The 20712-nt window shown below is 43.9% G+C and overlaps 1 protein-coding gene across 1 annotated transcript in view; it reads right to left on the bottom strand.

Annotated features, from left to right (window-relative positions):
* Window positions 1-370: 370 nt before the first annotated feature.
* LOC141111061 (solute carrier family 2, facilitated glucose transporter member 5-like) overlaps window positions 371-20712 on the bottom strand; it is a 123255-nt gene continuing 102913 nt past the window's right edge. The window contains exons 11-13 of the mRNA XM_073603021.1: window positions 12530-12605; window positions 1533-1660; window positions 371-1185 (exon numbers count right to left, since the gene is read on the bottom strand). Of these exons, the coding sequence (XP_073459122.1) occupies window positions 946-1185; window positions 1533-1660; window positions 12530-12605 (444 nt within the window). The 3' untranslated portion in view covers window positions 371-945. The remainder of the gene's footprint in view (window positions 1186-1532; window positions 1661-12529; window positions 12606-20712) is intronic.

Here is a 20712-nt window from a genome sequence, read left to right as displayed (position 1 = left end):
CACTGCAGATATTTGTGCCCAGCTCAAATTTGCATGAATTGGATTTACATCCACTTTAAGCCACAGAGCCATGTTTTTCATATATTGCACTTCTGATGAACAACCAATCAAAAAAAGCTGCAAGCAAGTTGGATAAAGTCTACAGTTAGACTCTACCTGTGCTATAAAATAGAGGTTCTTGATGCATAGTTGTCTACTGTACAGTGACATAAAGACATGATCTGCATAATCTCTACTCACTATCCTAAAATGAGAAATTAGCCCTTAAGTTTTAGGAATTGTGTTGAAAACTATTTTGTTTTAAGGCACAAATAGTCAAAATGATATCAGTAACAAATTGGAGCCACAAAAAAAACGAATGCTTGAAAGATATTAGTTACTCTTTTATTTAATGTTATAAATCCACAGAGTGCGATATAAGGAAATATTATATGAAATGAGGTACATAAGCTCCATTACAAAACAAAAAATTTCACATGCTTGGCTTGTGTATAGTTAAAGAGCAGACTCACACAGCAATAAATGGGTGCAAATGGCCTAAATAATGGTCACAGCTGACATTGTTACAGATGTGCCAAATAAAATTCACAATGGACGCTGTTGCAAATAGGCAAGTGTACCTCAAGGACCCATATGCTCTGCTACAGAAAAAGAAAAACGTCTACCTTCATTAAACACATATTAGCAAGATGTGACTGATGCAATAAATGGAAGGCATCAGGTACATCGATTTCATCATAGCGAACACTTTGTTTTGCATGGCAACAAATACTGTATGTCATCATGGTTGCACCATTGATTTTTATACAATACCTGCTGTCATGCATAAATAAAGCTGACTAGGCCTGACTGACTGTTCTGAAAACCCTGTAGATCTATAGGATTTCTTATGCCGCATCTTAACGAAGCAAATGGCTACAGAGAGTCCTCAGCGCAAACATTTGGTCACAGTGCACTTTTGATGACACCATCTTCTTCTATCGGTATGCTCTTGGATGTTGGTGATGTTAGGTCTTCAAATTCCCTGCAATCTGTTTTTTCTTCAAGTCCATTTCTCTTTGCCATTAGTTGACTGATTTCGAGGAAGGTTTTGCCTTTGGTTTCAGGAACAATAAAATATATAAAGAGGAAAGTGGCAAAGCAGATGGCAGCAAAGAGAATGAAAGAGTATGAGCCTAATCCACTCTGCAACAGAAAAAAATATCACATAAAGAGAAGGGAACAGTCGCCATACAATAATAGAGATTTTCCTCTGACAATCACAATACCACTACCCATTGTTTAGTAGTAAAACATTACAGGCTTTCAAATATTTACCTATGCCTTTAGACTTTCACATAAGTGTTTGATCAATAAACAGTTGTTTCACTGAAAAAAACTGTTGAGCCTATAAAAAAATCCAAAAGTTTGGCCAAATGTATATTTATTTTGTTGTGTCATTTTCCAGGGAAACTACTGAATCCATAATTGTTTATTTATCATTATGTCTGTGGCCAGTTTCAGCATCCAATAAATAATGAACATGCTCTTACCATAAGGAATTGAAATATGAGCCCTACAGTGAAGTTTGATAACCAGTGAACACTTCCAGCTACCATAAAGGCTGCAGGACGGGAAGCCTGGCGAAACATCTCAGTTGTAATCACATATGGAATGGAACCTATTGGGAAAGAAGAAATAGCATTTTATACTACATATAGAGTGACTGATACACTAAACTTCAGCTCCTGGAGTGTAACATTGGTAGCTATTGATAAGTGTGATGCCATACCCCCAGCCATTGTTTCAAACAACTTACCCCGAAACCCTAACACTAACCAACACATCCTGTGTCGATGGGCTTTTGGTCACTTCGAATTGCATTCCCATAAATGTCTATGGGAATAAAAAGACACACTTGAAACAGATCAAAAGGAGGTTAACTGCTGGTTAAAGCAGGTAAACCGCAGTTGATGGAAAAAAAAAATCCCCTGCAAGGTAATGTCATAATGTGCTAGTATGCATCGCATGCTAGCACATTATGAGAGACTTACCTTAGAACGAAGCCCTTCAGCGCTGCACTGAGAATGCTGAGAGGGCTGACACCTTTCCCCAGTCTTCCTTCCGAGTGCGTGTCCTCTGGCTACATAAGTGGCCCAGGGCATGATGACGTCACTCCCGCGTATGTGCGCGGGAGCCGCTGTGTATGGCATGGGCTCTGAAGATCAGGCACTGTATGCTGGACCTTCAGAGCCCATGTGACGGTGACATCACCGGCTGCATTCACTCTGAATATCTCCTAAACTGTGCAAGTTTAGGAAATATTCACAGTACCTACAGGTAAGCCTTACTATAAGACTTGCCTGTATGTACAAGTGTTAGAACAGAGTTTACAACCACTTTAAATGTCCCGGTCAATGAATTTGAAATGATCCTAGAAACATATAAAATTGATGTCAAACTAATGCCATTGACATAAACCCAGCCTTTGCCTGTAGCCCTTACACTAACCAACATACTAACCCTGCCTGTAAACCTAACATTAACCCTCCTTTATTTATATATAATGTTTTTTTTTGCAACTTATTCCTCTTGCATAAGGATCCGCTCAGCCAAAGACCAATCTTCTGGTGCTGAATCATACTGTGAGTCAGTGGCGTCGGGAGGGGGGCTGACCTGGGCTAAAGCCCAGAGTGGGCCCCCAAAAATCCTTGGGTCTTGGTCTGAACAATGACAGTTATTAGCCCAGAGTCCCAAGGCCTGGGGTTGGCTCGGGAACTTGGGGCTATTGGCCGCCTGCCGCCGGGCTGCCTCTGAAGGGAAGATGGGGGCGAACACTGCCAGTTTACAGAGCAGGGATCTTCATCTGCCACTTACCCGATGCCGCCAAGTGACATTCAAAGTCCCGCCTCCTGGACTGACTGAGCCCCTATGATGGACATTACACTGGTCCAATGCTGGGACGTGTGATATCCATCATAGGAGCTGAGCCGGTCCAGGAGGCAGGATTTAGTGTTACACTGGATGCGCTGGGTAAGTAGGAGATCCCCGGGGCCCGTTCTGTGTAAACCGGTGGCGGTCGGCTCTCCTCTCCTGATGCCTGGGGCTGGGCACTGCTTTCTGATCAGGCTGCATTGATGGGAACAGCCAGGTAAGACTGAGCTAATGGGATGGGGCTGGGCACTGATCAAGCTGCATTGATGGGCACTGATGATGAGTCTGCATTAATGGGCATTGGTGACTTGAGGCTGCATGGATGGGCATTGGTGAGGCTGGGCTGATGGGCACTGATGAGGCTGCATTGATGGAAACTGGTGACACTGCATTGATGGGCAATGCCCATCAATGAACCCTTAGCAGTGCCCATCAATGCAGCCTCACCATTGCCCATCAATGCAGCCTCACCATTGCCCATCAATGCAGCCTCACCAGTGCTCATCAACGCAGCCTCACCAATGCCGCATTGGTGAGGCTGCACTGATGGGCACTGGTGAGGCTGAGCTTATGGGCACTTATCAGGCTGCCTTGATGGGCACTGGTGACGCTGCATTGATGGGTGCTGATCAGGCTGCATTGATGGGCACTGGTGAGGCTGCATTGATGGGCACTGGTGAGGCTGCATTGATGGGCACTGATCAGGCTGCATTGATGGGTACTGATGAGGCTGCATTGATGGGCACTGATGAGGCTGCATTGATGGGCACTGATGAGGCTGCATTGATGGGCACTGGTGAGCCAGACAGCAACCAGCAAGTGAGCCTAAACCCCCTCCATGATGCCGGCTTGGGCTGGACTTACTTTAAAATGTGGGCGGGGTTATCAAATTTATTTTGGGCTGAAGCCCCTGGTCTTTTTCCCCATCTAGCAAAACCCCCGCTGTCACTAAATTTCTAGCACTAGAATGTCAGACCTCATCACTGATAGTTCTATAATGACTATTATATTTTTCTCAAGCTTTGCACTTCCTCAGGCCCCATTCACACTAGCGCGTTTTTTGATGCATTTTGCATTTTGCAGAAATGCACGGGAATTTTTTAACATGGGTTCCTATGGAACATGTTCACATCAATGCTTTTTTGTATCTCCACGTTTTTGGAAAGGGTCGGGGACTTTTTCTCATGCAAAATGCAGCGTTTTGCATGTAATGGTTTTCAATGGACAAGCATCAAAAACGCAAGTGCACCTTTTTTGCAGCGTTTTTGATGCGTTTTTGGTGCGTTTTTGGTGCGTTTTTGCCGTTTTTTTTTTTTTTTTTTTTTTGTAATTTTTTTGTAAGACTGTAAAAAAAATGAAAAAAAAAAAAAAAAAAAACGCAAAACGCAAATCGCGGCAAAATCGCAGCAAAATCGCTGCAAAAACGCGGCAAAAACGCGGCTCAAAAACGCGGCAAGCATGAAAAAAAAACCTCCAAAAACGCTCAAAAGCAACATGCATAGGTGTGAATCGAGCCTTAAAGTAGGACTATAGGCAAAACTTTTTTTTTCATTTTGGATAGAGTAAGGGAGGGTTATAACCCCTGTCAGATTTTTTTTTCGCCATCCCATTGTCACATTACAGAGATTTCGCTTCACTTCCTGTTTCATAGCCAAACAGGAAGTGAGAGAAAATCCTTGCAAATGAAGGGAATTCCTTGGGGACCCCCAGGTCACCAGAACTAGTGTTCCAATTGGAAGATTTCCACGCTATTACTTTTTTGGGGACAACCCAAAATTTGGGATTTTGTTTTACTTTCACTTTCAATGATAATAGTAAACAGGACAAATAGAGACAGTGAATCTCCATACTGGGGGCACAGAAAAAGATAAAATTTGACAGGTGTTCTAACCCCTCTCCACTCTATCGAAAACTAAAAAAAAAAAAGTTTTGCCTTTAGTTATACTTTGACCACTTGCCGACCACTGCACACCGATATATGGCGGCACAATGGCAGCGGGGGGGCAAATGGGCATACCTGTACATCATCTTTAACTGACGGGGTTAGCGGGCGCATGCCCGCCACGTGCAGCGTGACCGTGCCGGCGGGGTCTGCAGACTCGATGTCCTTTGGTCTCCCAGCGATCGTGTCACAGAGCCGCAGAACAGGGAAGTGCCTATGTAAACAAGATATTTCCCTGTTCTGCCTTGTGTCAAGACAGAGATCACTGCTCCCTGTCATCGGAAGCAGTGATCGCTGTCATGTGAGTTGTAGCCCATCCCCCCACAGTTAGAATCACTCCCTAGGAAACACTTAACCCCTTCATCACCCCCTAGTGGTTAACCCCTTCCCTGCCAGTGTAATTTACACAGTAATCAGTGCATTTTTATAGCACTGATCGCTGTATAAGGCTGGATTCACATCTATGCATTTTTAGTGCTTTTTACATTTTGCAGATTTGCACTACAGAACATGTTCCATAGGAAAACATGTTAAATGAACTGTAGTGCAAATCTGCAAAATGCAAAAAGCACTACAACTGCATAGGTGTGAATCCAGCCTTAGGCTGGATTCACACCTATGCAGTTGTAGTGCTTTTTGCATTTTGCAGATTTGCACTACAGATCGTGTTCCATAGGAGACAATGTTAAATGGACTCTAGTGCAAATTTGAAAAATGCAAAAAGCACTAAAACTGCATAGGTGTGAATCCAGCCTTAATGACAATGGTCCCAAAATAGTGTCAAAAGTGTCCGATGTGTCCACCATAATGTCGCAGTCACGATAAAAATCGCAGATCGCTGCCATTACTAATAAAAAAAAATAATAATAAAAATGCCATAAAACTATACCCTATTTTGTAGACGCTATAACTTTTGCGCAAACCAATCAATATACGCTTATTGCGATTTTTTTTTTTTTGCCAAAAATATGTAGAAGAAAACATATCGGCCTAAACTAAGGAAAAAAATTGTTTTTTATATATTTTTGGGGGATATTTATTATAGCAAAAAGTAAAAAATATTGCTTTTTTTTCAAAATTGTCGCTCTTTTTTGTTTATTAAAAAAAATTAAAATCGCAGAGGTGATCAAATACCACCAAAAGAAAGCTCTATTTGTGGGAAAAAAAGGACGTCAATTTTGTTTGGGTGCAACGTCGCACGACCACGCAATTGTCAGTTAAAGCGACGCAGTGCCAAATGGCAAAAAGTGCTCTAGTCAGGAAGGGGGTAAAATCTTCCAGGGCTGAAGCAGTTAAGCATGTAAAATGTTGGCATTTGTTGTATTTCATATTTGTTGCTAGCATTGTCAACCACTAAGGAAATTATAGCTGACATAGAGACATTGGTTTATTTAGTAAAGGCAAATGGATTGTTAAATTTGCAATGGAAGTTGCAATTTCAAGGGAATTTTCCTCAGAGTTTAGTGAATGTGCTTAAAAACGGAAAATTGTATACTCACCATTCCATAATTTTCCTTTCCTGGCGCATCTTCATGGCAGCACACACTGGGTTGTGACTCCACCCCCACAACCTGACAGGATTGGTTAACTATAAAATTGAAAGAGAGACACCCGCTTCATTCTCTGTATCTATCACCTAAAAGAATGGGTGGGATGCTGTGTGCTGCCATGAAGATGCGTCAGGAAAGGAAAATTACGGAAAGGTGAGTATACAATTTTCCGTTTTCCTGATGCATCATGGCAGCACACACTGGGAAATTTCAGTTCTCCTAAACTCTACTGTTGTCAATTGAGTGGAATCTATTCTATAGTGGGACATAAACATATGTCTGGATGACCAGGTAGCTGCTTTGCATATTGTCTCCGGCAAAACCTTGCAGTATGCTGCCCATGAAGTTGCCACTGCCCTAGTTGAGTGAGCTTTAATGCCTTCAATCTGTTGAAGCTGTTGAATGGAGTATGCCTTCCTGATGGACTTGACTAGCCATGAGTGAGCGGTGCTGCTGACTGACCTTTCCTGATCCCATGAGGAATCACCAAGAAATTGTCTGTTTTCCTAAAGGAAGTTGTAGCCGTCAGATAAGTGGTGATAGCTGATTTTATATCTAACACGAGGTTCACCTTGATCATTAGTAAAAGACGGAAGGATGATGTCTTGGTTATAATGGAATGATGTTGCCACTTTCGGAATGAAACGGTCTGAAGGCCTTAGCACCACTCTGTCAGGATAAAAGACCAGGTAGGGTCCAGTTATCATCAATGCTTGCATTTCTGAAAATCTTTTGGCTGATGTAATGGCAATGAGGAAGGTTAGTTTTAGTGTTAAGTCCCATAATGAGATAGACTAAGCCGGGTGAAAAGGGAAAGTTGAAAGTATGTCTAGCACTATTGAAAGGTCCCAAGTTGGAAATGTTGGTCTCTTTGGAGGCCTGATCTTTAAGCATGCCCTCATAAACTGAGTTATGAGGGGATGTAATGCCCATTTAATGCCTGTTTTTGCAGATAAGGCGGAAATCTGTACCATCAGGGTACTTGAGCTTAGACCCTTTTTTATACCTGCCTGGAGAAATTCCAAAATCTGTGGAGGTACTGGCGATAGTGGATTCCAGTTTGTTTGTTGAGCCATAGAATTTTTTTTCCCCCCATATCTTCCCATAGGTGGTGTTAGTGGTATACTTTCTGGCTTGTAGTAGCATTGATACTACCTCTGGAGAACAACCCTGTTCTAGCAGCCTATTCCTTTCAACCTCCATGCCATCAAATGCAACTTCTCCAGAGGCGGATGAAGGAATTGACCCTGGGATAGTAGGTCCGGTGTCACCGTAAGAGGTAGTGGTTGCTGCAGACTGAGTTGTAATAAGGTAACCAAGGCCTCCTTGGCCAGAAAGGAATTACTGCTATCACCATAGCAGAAGACCTCCTGAGCCTGGAAAGGAATCTCACAATTAGTGGCGTTGGTGGAAATATGTACCCTAGCCTGAAGTTCCAAGGGTGGAGAAGACAGTCTATTCCCTCGGCTTATGGGTAAGCCACTCTTGACAGGAATCTCTGACACTTGGTGTTTGTAGGTGTTGCTGCCAGATCGATCTCCGGGATTCCCCAAGCTTCTGTCAGGAGAGAGAAGACCTGATGGCTCAGAGAACATTCATTGTTTGAGAGAAGTTCCCTGCTCAAATAGTCGGCCAACAGGTTTTGTGCCGCTGGAACATATACTGCTTTCAGGTCTGCTAGATATATTGTGCAATCCAAGATGGGTTGAACTTCCTCCATCAGTGTGCGGCTCCTGGTACCTCCTTGCTTCTGGATGTATGCTACTGCCGCCTTGTTGTCAATCCGTATTAGGATGTTCTTCCCCTTCAAGGATGAGCTAAAGGCTAGAAGAGCCTGAAAAGCTGCTCTGAGCTCTAGTATATTTGATACCATTCCCTGTGCCTGGAAGTGCCATTGTCTGCCAATTGTCCTTCTAATGTGCATCCTGTCACTTTAGAAATGGCCGAGTCCAATTTGGAACCAAAGAGGTTTGCCCCATCATATGGAATTTTGCACCAGTTAGTTTGATGCTGCGTCGGCTACCCAAGGCTTTAGCCACAAGGCCCTTCTTGCCATCACCGAGGCTAACATTGCTCGGGCAGATGACCTGATGATGTCTACGGAGGCTTCTGCTACAAAATCGCCTGCCAGTTTCAGCTCTTGAAGTGAAGTAATGATCTTCTCCTGGTCGGCTCCCTCGTGTAAAGATCTTTCTATATTGGCGGTCAATCCGGAAATGGCTCTACCAACCGCTCCCGTAGTAATCGCCGGTCTACAAGCACCACCTTCTGTGGAATATGCTTTTTTCAAATCTAAGTCGAACTTTCAGTTTAGTACGTCTCGAAAGGTGACCGCATCCTCGATTGGTAGGGTGACATGTCTGGCAAGTCGCATCAAAGAGGCGTCAACGACTGGAGCGTAAATTAGAGGGTTTACCCTGGGTTCTCTTAAGGGGTACAAATTCGCTAGCCTGTTATTAAGGCTGTATTTTTGATCAGGTCTTTCCCAATCGTCTTAAATGAGATCTTCTCATTCCAGGCATGGTCTGGATCTCTCTGCTGTCTTTGACACAGTGGACAACCCCCTCCTCCTCAATAAACTCCACTAATTTGGTCTCTGTGACTGTACTCTTTGCTGGTTCTCATCTTACCTATCCCATCACTCCTTCAGTGTCACAACTCTACTTCCTCCTCTCCTCTTCCTTTCTCCGTTGGGGTCCCCCAAGGTTCTGTTCTTGGACCTCTCCTTTTCTCAATCTACACCACCTCCCTGGGTCAGTTGATTGCCTTCCATGGCTTTCAATATCATCTCTACGCTGATGACACCCAAATCTATCTCTCCACCCCCCAGCTCTCTCCATCTGTCTCCTCACACATCACCAACTTACTAGCAGACATATCAGCCTGGATGTCACATCACTTACTCTAACTCAACCTATCCAAAACCAAGCTCATGATATTTCCTCTCCCAGGTGCCATTTTCCCTGATTTCTCTGTCAATATCAATGGCTCAACTATCAACTTGTCCCCCCACGCCAAGGTCCTAGGTGTAATCCTGGACTCTGAACTAACCTTTCAGCCCACATCCTATCACTATCCAAAATTTGCTGCCTCAACCTCCGCAACATCTCCAAGATATGCCCCTTTCTAACCAATGTCACCACAAAGCTTCTAATCCACTCCCTGGTCATCTCCCGCCTTGACTACTGCAACTCCCTCCTCATTGGCTTACCTCTAAATAGGCTATTCCCACTTCAGTCCATCATGGACGCTGCTGCCAGGCTCATCCACCTCACAAACCGAAGAAGATTCTGGTTCTATGGTATGAAGAGGCGCTGCAGATTATGTGCTTGGAACTGCCCTGTCTGTTTCAGGTGCTGATGTCTCTAGTATGGATTCCCTCACTGACTCCCTGATGAGGTCAGTAACCTCTCTGGCGTCTGATTCCTTTTCTTTTGCGGCCTCATTGAAGCATGTATGGCAAGCTAATTTTTCTGGCAAAGCTGGAGCACCGCACACCCAGCAAGCATTTTGCGGGTGTGATAACTCCTATTGCGTTGGGATGAGGGTGACCTCCTATGGCGTGAGTGGCTATGACGTGAGCGGCTATGACGTGAGTGGCGATGACGGGATGAGGATCTCGTTTCGCTTCTCCTAGACCTTGAGGTTGAGGCATGGCTTGATCGGTCCTTGTGCCTGGAGTTTACAGATCTTGACCTGGTAGGGCTGCTAGAAATCGCAGCGTTTGTGGTTATGCTCTCTTTTTCTCTCTTCAATACTTACCCATAAAGGTGGACAGCCATTTACCCTATATGCTGAGGGTGGTCTGCTTGGGCACTGGTCTCCATGAACAGTGGCAGAAGGGAATAGGTAGCCTGAAATAGGATGGTAAAAGCAGTTAGCCTGTATAAAAACAAGTTAATCAAAAGATATATACAGGGAGAGATCATAGCAGGAGAAATAACCTGGTAGATAAAAAAAAGGCCAGCCTCCTGTGCAGCAGAAACATCCAGAGAGTACTGACAGGAAAGTTGGCTATTGAAATCCGCCTCTGCCGTCTCGGCGGAAGTGATGTTACTACGCATGCGCAGAAGCGCACCGCTAGTGCCCGCCCCATCTTGGATAGGGGCAAAGACGAATACCGGCTACATCAATTCCTCCCGCGCATGCGCAGAACTCTCCGATAGACGTGGCGGTCATGTTTGCCCTGATCCGACTGCCTGTGGGACTACAAGGCTCAGGAAAGCTTGCAAAGATAAAAAAGAGAAACAACACCCGTGTAAAAGGGAAGGTAGGAGACCACTGCGATATATGAAGCTTCTTTAAAGCTTGTAAAAGGCCAGAAAATTTTCGAATGCTCCCGAGACCACCAGATTGGGGCTCCCTTTATAGCTCCTAGAGACTGTACGGGAAAGACTTCCATCCAGGAGAGGCTGAACTTGCTGGGGCAAATGCGATAAGAGGTGTGTGATGTCCATCCAATCTTGTCAGGTGAGGATAAAAAAGAGAATGAAGCGGGGTGTGCTGCCATGATGCGTCAGGAAATTCACTTTGCAGAGAAAACCCACCTGATTATTTGCATGGAAAATAAAAAAAGACAGCATTTTGGCTTACACATAATTGGATGATGAAAGTCAGCAGTGCTTCAACTCATTCACCAAATTCTGGGGAAAATTCCCTTTTTGCCTTTAGTAAATTAACCCCATTGCAGCCCTGCAACTTCTACTAATGGACAAAAAAGAACTTTGTTTAGCGTGATGATAAATTGAACCCAAACATCATGTCCAATAAAGTGGAATTAAATATGAATAATAATAAAACACTGACAGATAGGGTCTCTTCAATCATAAAATCCTGTTAATCTCTTTTGGCCCCTTTCACACAGGCGATCCTATCAGTTCCACCTGTCAGTTTTTCAGGCAGACCTGATTGAACTCTCCAGTCTCTTCTATGGAGCAGCGTATTTCAGCGGACACATGTCTGCTGACACCCGCCGCCATCCACTCCGATCCTGTCCGTCAGAAACAGACGGGTGGTGGTCCTATTCCCCATCCGTCTGGCAGATCGAATGGAAACAGACAGGCGATCTGTTTCCATCCGATTGTCCCATAGAGGAGAGCGGGACTATGTCTGTGTCTACTCTGCATAGTGGAGCGGACGCGGACCTGTCACCTGCCTGCTCAGTGGGGATCAGTGAAGAGTTTCCCCGTTGAGCAAACACTTCACGGAGGCACCCGTGTGATAGGGGCCTTTGTTATAAACTCTTCTCCCTGCCTGTCAGTGTTTGTGTACACCGAGGTGCTTTTTTGTGTACAGTACATGTGCAGCTCAGCGTACATGTACAGCACAACACTGTGTCCCGCAATGATGTGACTCTCATGAACGGGAGGGATGTCATCGCAGCTGCACACTAGCACATTATGGCATAAAGCTCCTGAGGCCATTTTTTTCCCCACAGAGCTTTAAAGTGGATGTAAACCCACTCTCATCCTTTCTAAACTACTGCCATAGTGGTTATCTATAAGAATATACTGTACATGCCTCCTGCATGTATCCTTACCTGTCCAATGTCTCCCCTCTGTCTGTTATGAGACCTTAAAAATTGCACATTCTGTGGGTGGGTCTGTTGTCCGGAGCTCGGTGGGTGGAGTCGTGAGGTCAGTAGACTCCCCGCCCACCTCTACACTCCCTTTGTCAATATGAATTTTCTCCTGTGTATTTCTTACACTGAACTTCTGCTATGATCTCTAACATCCAGTCAAAACCCAGAAAAGTCACCACATGACTTCAGCATGCCCAATCATGCTGAGGAGCAGCCAATCCTCTGAGAGCTTGAGAAGAAAGTAGGAGGGGATGAGAATTATGCATAATGCCTCCAAGGCTTGTGCATGAGATAGGTAAATCACCTGTCACTCACAGCAGGGGGGAAGAATTTTTCTGTCTGTCCCTTTTTATCTCACTGAAAAAAAATAAGAGGATTGCTCAGAGCTGGATTAACTCTTCGTGTCAAGACTGCACACATGATATGAAATCCTATACTGTACAAGTTACAAGCCTTAATTAAAACTTTTTTTTGGGTTTACATCCACTTTAATGTGCTTGAATGTTGTACTTACTTAACTAGCCCCAATCATGTTATACTTACTTGGTCCAATGGCATGGCCGATGACATAGACAATCACACAGGCTATGCTTAGGTATGGCATCCAATGTACCGTGGTCTAAAAGGCAAATAGGGTCAACATTTATATACACCTATATTTTTTACATTTTAACATTTATATATCACGGGTACTTACAGTATATAGTGCCGTCAATTTAAACAGCACTTTACATATATATTATACATTCACATCAGTCCCTGCCCCAAGGAGCTTACAATCTAAGGTCCCAAACTCACATTCATACAGACACATACTAGGACCAATTTAGACAGGAGACAATTAAATTAGAGTGTAATCCTTACAAAATACCTTTTTTAATTTTCTTATTTATTTTTTAAGTATTTGTTGCAGGTTTGAGCAAGGCAACTTTTCATCTACATAGTTAGCAATCTTTAAAAAAAAAAATCAGATTCTCATGCATCCATGTGAGTTAGGGACCTTAAATTCCAAGCTCGTTGAGGGCAGGGACTGATATGAATGTAAAATATCTGTAAAGCACTGTGAAAATCTAAGTTTAAAATAAATATATTCTGATTGAGGGATATTGGTTAATGCTAGAGCTGCACGATTCTGGATAAAATGAGAATTAAGATTGTTTTGCTTAGAATAAAGATCACAATTCTCGGCATAACATCATCTTTTACATTATACCAAAAAATTGGGCTATCTTTACTGATTGGGGTTTTTTTTATTAATTGAAGTGTACTTTTTTCCAAAAAAATTGCTTTTGAAAAACCGCTGTGCAAATTCAGTGTGACATAAAATATTGCAACGACAGCTATTTTATTCTCTACGGTCTCTGCTAAAAAAATGTATATAATGTTTGCAGGTTCTAAGTAATTTTCTAGCAAAAAATACAGATTTTAACTTGTAAGCAACAAATGTCAGAAAAAGCCTTATGCCCCGTACACACGGTCGGATTTTCCGATGGACAATGTCCGATCGGAGCGTGTTGTCTGAAATTCCGACCGTGTGTGGGCTCCATCGGACATTTTCCATCGGATTTTCCGACACACAAAGTTGGACAGCAGGAGATAAAATTTTCCGACAACAAAATCCGATCGCGTCAATTCCGACCGTGTGTGGCCTGTTCCGACGCACAAAGTGCCACGCATGCTCAGAAGAAATTCCGACACGGGACAGCTCGTTCTGGTAAACTTAGCGTTCGCAATGGATACAGCACTTTCGTCAAGCTGCAATGTTCAAAATGGTTTAATACAGCGCACTCTCTTCTTCTTTATAATGTGACAAGAATTAAGTAGTTTTGATGCTCATATTCACACACACTTCTCACAAACTTCTTTCGTTACTATTTATCGGGAGTCCCTCAATATATTTTGATTTCTCACATCTGACAACATATTTTTTTTTTTTTTTTGACTTTAATGTAGATTCTTTTTTTGTGTTTCTCTTTTTTCATTTTGTTTTTTGGTGATTTTGATTTGTACTCCCGAAAATGTTTGTGTGTTTTTTGTGACAAGTTCCCACAACACCATTGATATGTTGTTCTATTTAATCTGTAGGAGATTGTTTGGTGTTGTCCCTTGTTAATTTCACATTGTACTTTAGAAATGTACCTGAATCCTCACCAACAAACTGTCCTTTTTGGATGAAAACACACACAGGAGAGTAGAATTTACCTAAAAAAATTTTATTAAGGGGTCACAACTATAAACAAAGAGGGAGGCAACGCTGGAGAAACTGCAGAAGTGGGCGAAGCCTTGGACCCCCAGGGCAGACATCAATTATTTAAAAGCAAAATTGGTGGCCTGAGGAGTCCTTATCTAAGGGAGGGCAGTCTGGTCCAGAAGTCCCAGAGATCCGGAAAGCAGCAGATGACATCTATGTCCCCAGGCTGTGGTCATACGAGAGACTGCATCTTCTGTCAGACCAGACTGAACCCAGGGTCATCACTCTTTGGTCTTCCTTCCACGCTTCCTTCCAGCCTTTGGCTGTGGTGGTGGAGTTGTGGCAGCAGGAGGAGGAGGAGGAGGATCGTCGATCTCAATGACATCCGTCTTGTGTGTCAGTTCCCCACTCTCCCCCTTACGTAGGACTTTATAAATCAGGTCCTCAGAGATCTTGCGTTGGTCCTCCTGCATGCCCTGCAATTTGGTGGCAGCCATGCAGGCAAAGGCCTCTTCAGGACTGGGGAAGGCTCTGAGGGACGCCGAAGCCTCCTGGATCAGCCTGTATGCTGAATCCTGCACAGGACTGGGAGTCATCTTCCTGGCTCGTTTATGTGGCAGGCGGAGGGGAGGAACCTGAGACTCAGTCAGGCTGCGACTTGTCCCAGGCTTCTCTTGGCTGCCACTTAGCCCCGCCTCCTCCTGGCTGCCACTAATCCCCGCCTCCTCCTGGCTGACACTAATCCCCGCCTCCTCCTGACTGCCACATTCCACAGCCTCCTCCTGGCTGAGGTCTTCCTGTGTATGAAAAAGGGACATAGTTTTAGTATTGTTTTCATCAATCACACACAATTTTCACCTCCTGACTGCTGCAAATTGAATGTTAACAAATATAACTGACTATCATTCTGAGCTCAGTATTTTGCATTCTTGTCCCAATTTTGGGTGCCCACTACTGTCTATTGATATGTAAAACACTTTTTTTAATCAGCAATTAGTGATCAATACTAACATCTAGTAAACATCATTTCTTTATTGCCCAGAAATCTGTAGAAGAATGCTATATCTGACTCCAGCTGGGCTCCTCCACTTCTTCCTGGCTGGAAGGCCCAGGTTGGACATCGGAAGCCTCAGCTGGGATGGAAGGAAGTGTGGAAGGAAGAGTAGAGAGGGATTCCCTGACTTCAGTGTGGTCTGACAGAAATCGCAGTCTCTCGTAGTACCACAGCCTGGGGACATAAACGTCATCTGCTGCAGCTCCGGACCTCTGGGAATCTGTGACCTTCTTGCGCTCCCTCAGATATGTGCTCCTCAGGCCACCAATTTTTGCTTTTAAATAGGGGATGGTTGCTGTGGGGACCACCGGCTTCACCAACTCCAGCAGTTTCTCCAGCGCTGCCTGCCTCTTCTGTTTATGGTTATAGTGGGGGTGTCTCACCTGCCACAGACAGGGCAGCTCCCTGTACTTGTCAATGAACAGGGGCAGGAAATTGTGGTCGTTGAACCCATCCATTTTCTCTGCAAGACACAACACAAGACAAACCCTAATGTCAGGCCAAACTCCCCTAATCTTGTTACAATATAGGCTTCCATTTCGAAGCAGTATAGGCCCAAGTTTAGATCCTACCTTCGTTAGCACGATCGGTGTCTCCGATGCTCCTTCCTCCGCTCACAGATCGTACGTAAGACGCGCGCGTTACGATTTATACACACTGCGCATGCGTATAACTCCGCCCGCCCCTGACGTTCTTTCTATTCTATTCCCCACCCCTTTTCGTTCAGCGCAGTGGAGGAAGAGCACATGGCGGATAGACAGCAGGATCGTGCTAATTACAGCAACGAGGAGGAGGAGGAGGAGGAAAGGCCGGAGCCTGAAACGTCCCGATCCAGAAGGAGATTAAAGGACTCAAATATGTCCTTTGGGGAGATGTTGGAGATGGTGGACATCCTGAAGAAGGCCGACTATGATGGAAAGTATGGGCCTTACCCCAACCCCAATATACGAAAGGCCAAGATCATGGCGAAAGTGGTCAGGAGTCTGCACCGGAAATTCGGGGTACGACGATCGAAAGATCAGCTCAGGAAGCGGTGGTCGGACCTGAAATTACGAGAACATGAGCAGTACAGAAAGATCCGGAGAGTGCTGCAAAAAAGTAAGTAGTTGTGCTGTGTTCCTATTCTTTATGTTTATTACGTTCGTGCTGCTCCATGTGCTTTTAGGAACTGTTGTACAGTTTAAAATGTCAACTTTCATGTTCATGGGCACATTATTCGTTCGGATCACACATTTTTATTTCGGACGATAAAATACCATTGTTTAGGCCATATGCATTTGGCCACCATTTTGACGCCCTATACTTGTCTTCAAAGAATTGGGTTGTGTAGATGGCTTTGTTAATAGAATGAAATGCAAACTAGATTCTGTGTAAGGAGAGGACACTGAGCAGCTGTTTTCACATCTGGACACTGGAGCACTAGTGTGGGACCCCAGAACACCATTTTTATTAGGGGGGCCACACAGGTGCTCCAGTGTATACTATAGGGGGGGGGATACATCTGTGAAGCTTGTACAAAACAGGTAAAGTATTGCAGCTTGACAAAGGACACTAAAAAAGCCACATGTTGGAACTCTGCTAAAATAGATCATTGTACCCCACTTCCAAGCAATGTTTCATCTTTATAGTTCTGACATTAAATATCTGTGTGCTAATTATACCATTTTTGTTTTACATAGGGGAGAAAAGACTCGGAGGACACCCCTCATCCCAGGAGACCAGAGCCCCCCCCCCCCCCCTCTGGAAGAAGGGGAAATCCCCCCAACACAAGATGAGCAGGAGGAAGAAGACGTGGTGGAACTAGTCACCACAACAGGTAAGTGTCTGCAACCACAGGCTCAGATAAGAGATGGATGGCGGCATTTTTTTTAGACCTAATTTATTTTGGGTTTCCTCTCTTTGTAGGTGATCGTGAGGTTGTGGATGAAGATCCTTTCACATCCAAAAGTGCCCAGATCCTGATCGGGGAGATCATGGGTGTAATTTACAATTGGAAAACATCAAGCAAAACATCAATGAAGTTATTCCAAAATATAAAAACATCATTGATGTTTTGGGGCGAGTTTAAAAGCCCTCCAAATCACTTTCTTCTTTTGTGTGCTACATTGTGCTAAATGTTTTTTCCCAAAGCCAAATTTGGAGGATGCACACAGTGTGTCAACATGTGCTATCTGCCATCACGGGAGATCAATGGACGCGTTTTGGGGGTGCAACCCCTTCCTCAATAATAAAGTAGCGGTGAGGAAGGGCTTTCTCCCCCAAAACACATCCCTTGATCCCCCCTGATGGCAGATAGCAACTGTGGACATTGGGAAATTGGTGTGCATCTTCCAAATTTGGCTTTTCCTGGGGTGATTTCCCCCCATCTGAACGCAATATCAAACACAGTTCCTAAATACTCATGTCTGATATTGTCTTCAAGTTCTACCAAATGTGAACTTTGTAAGATCAAGATTTGTGTCTTTCTTGTTGGTTTTACACAGGCCTGTTTTCTATAAAATGCACATTTTGATTTTGGATAATGACACCACAAAAATTGTTATACAACAAACATGTTGGTTTGTCAGAAAAACCTTTGGTAAATGCACATGTGATTGTGCAGGTATTAAAAAGATTGTTAATCAAGAATGTGTGGATTATTGTCTCAACGCTACAACACTTTTGGGGTGATGTAATTGTTGTTTTATGAGAAAATGGGGGTAATTTCCTAAGGGCAAATCCACTTTGCACTACAAGTGCAGTTTCAGTGCAGTTGCAAGTGCACTTGTAGTGAAAAGTGTCTTTGCATTTAGTAAATAACAGCCAACAGTGCTTTGTATAAGGTTACACAATCACAACATTTTCTGCACTCCACACATTTCTGTCAGGGTCAGCTCAAACAAACACAAGCAGTAAATGTCCACAAAGAAGAGCCTGGGGGGAGATGCCTGTCGAGAACTTGAGGTCCTGCAGGCTTCTCCCTGTGGCCAAATACCGCAAGGTAGCGACCAACCTCTGCTCCGGAGTGATGGCTTGCCTCATGCAGGTATCCTGCCTGCTGATATAGGGGGTCAGCGAAGCCAACAAACTGTGAAACACGGGGTCCGTCATCCTGAGAAAGTTCCTGAAATCATCAGGATCTCACAGAGCAAAGGCATATGACAGAACTGGTCACGCTGAAGCAACCAATTCTTGGTCCATGAACTCCTCCCCACCCTGTTCATGGACTGGACTTGTGTCAAGGTCAGGACCCCAACACCAAGCCCCCGCACAGCACGAACTCTACGAGGAGTACGCATACGAAACATGGCTAGAAAACGGTCGGCTGCTCAGAACGAAGTAACAGAACGCACTGAAGAACAGCAAGGCCTGTGAAGAGCGACCTGAAAAACAGCAATGAGCAGGCAAGATCACACAGAAAACTCCAATACGAACTGACTGCACGCACTGGAGAGCAGATACAAACCCACAAGCACAAACTGAACGGCAGAAAACGATCTGAAAAAGCGCGAATCGTCTCTCACCAAACTTTTACTAACACGAGATTAGCAAAAGGAGCCCAAAGGGTGCCGAGCTTGGTTCTGAACTGGCCTTTTCTAGTCTCGTCGTACGTGGTGTACGTGACCGCGTGGTTGTCGATCGGAAATTCCGACAACTTTGTGCGACCGTGTGTAGGCAAAACAAGTTTGAGCCAACATCCGTCGGAAAAAATCCTAGGATTTTGTTGTCGGAATGTCCGAACAAAGTCCGACCGTGTGTACACCCTATTAGTCTTTAAGTGGTTAAACTAACCTCATTTACAGACTAAAGATCATCCCTTTGATCTAAAAGAACCAAATGATTGTTTCTGTTTATCTCTCAGCGCTGAGCAATGTTGCCATAAAATTGTCAGGATGTCTTTTTTTTCTTTTTTTTGACAGCTGCCAGCTGTGAGCAGAGGACGACTCTACACTAAATGCCGGATTAAGATCGTGAGGGGGATTGAATCACGATTTTTCTTTAACAATTAATCGTGCAGCTCTAGTTAGTGCTTTTGAGCATTTCTAAGTATCTTGCATATTTTAGCAATTAAAGTGATACTAAAGTCTAATTTTTTTTTCTTTAAAAAAACCAAACATGTTTTACCTACCTGCCCTGTGCAACGGTTTTACACAGAGCAGCCCAGATCCTCCTCTTCTCACGTCCCTCTTCCGTACTCCTGGCCCCTCCTTCCTCTCGAGTGCCCTCGCAACAAGGAGCTTGCTATGGGGGCACCAGAGCCGAACCATAGCTCCATGTGCCCATTCAGACACAGGGCTGTGGTTTGGCCTAGCCCCCTCTCTCTCCTGATTGGCTAACTGACTTTTATTGACAGCAGTGGGAGCCAATGGTGCCACTGCTGTGTCTCAGCCAATCAGGAGGGGGAGTCCCGGACAGCCGAGGCACTCGTGCACATCGTTGGATAGAGATGGGGGCTCAGGTAAGTATTAGAGGGGCTAAAGGGGGGCTGCTACACACAGAAAGCTTTTTAACCACTTGACCACTGGGCACTTAAACCCCCTTCCTAACCAGACCAATTTTCAGCTTTCGGTGCTCTCACATTTTGAATGACAATTACTCAGTCATGCAACACTGTACCCATATGAAATTCTCATCCTTTTTTTCACACAAATAGAGCTTTCTTTTGGTGGTATTTGATCACCTCTGGGTTTTTTATTTTTTGTGCTATAAATGAAAAAAGACCGAAAATTTTGTAAAAAAATGAATTTTTCTTAATTTCTATTATAAAATTTTGCAAATAAGTAATTTTTCTTCATAAATTTGGGCCAAAACTTATACTGCTACATATCTTTGGTAAAAATAACCTAAATTAGTGGATATTATTTAGTCTGTGTGAAAGTTATAGAGTCTACAAGCTATGGTGCCAATCACTGAAAATTGATCACATCTGATCACACCTGATGTACTGAGGCCTATCTCATTTCTTGAGACCCTAACAAGCCAGGCAAATACCCACAAAATGACCCCTTTTTGGAAAGTAGACATTCCAAGTTATTTAGTAAGAGGCATGGTGAGTTTTTTTAAGTTGTTATTTTTTCCCACAATTCTTTGCAAAATTAAGATTTTTTTTATTTTTATTTTTTTTCACACCAAATTGTCATTATAACAGGTTATTTCTCTCACATGGCATGTACATTACACAAATGACACCCCAAAATATATTCTGCTACTCCTCCTGAGTATGGCGATACCACATGTGTGGGACTTTTACACAGCCTGGCCACATACAGAGGCCCAACATTGAAGTAGCACATTCAGGCGTTCTAGGAGCATAAATTACACAATCTCTCAAATCTCTCAACCACCATTACACTTTTGAAGGCCCTGGAGCACCAGGACAATGGAAATGCCCACAAAGTGACCCCATTTTGGAAAGAAAACACCCCAACGTATAATCTATGAGGCATAATGAGTCTTTTGAACGGTTCATTTTTTCCAGAAGTTTTTGGAAAATGTGGAAAA

The sequence above is a fragment of the Aquarana catesbeiana genome, linkage group LG10 (genome assembly GCF_042186555.1).
Source record: "Aquarana catesbeiana isolate 2022-GZ linkage group LG10, ASM4218655v1, whole genome shotgun sequence".
Lineage (NCBI taxonomy): Eukaryota > Metazoa > Chordata > Amphibia > Anura > Ranidae > Aquarana > Aquarana catesbeiana.
Note: the sequence above shows the minus strand (reverse complement) of the source record. Positions and strands in the feature narration are given on the sequence as shown.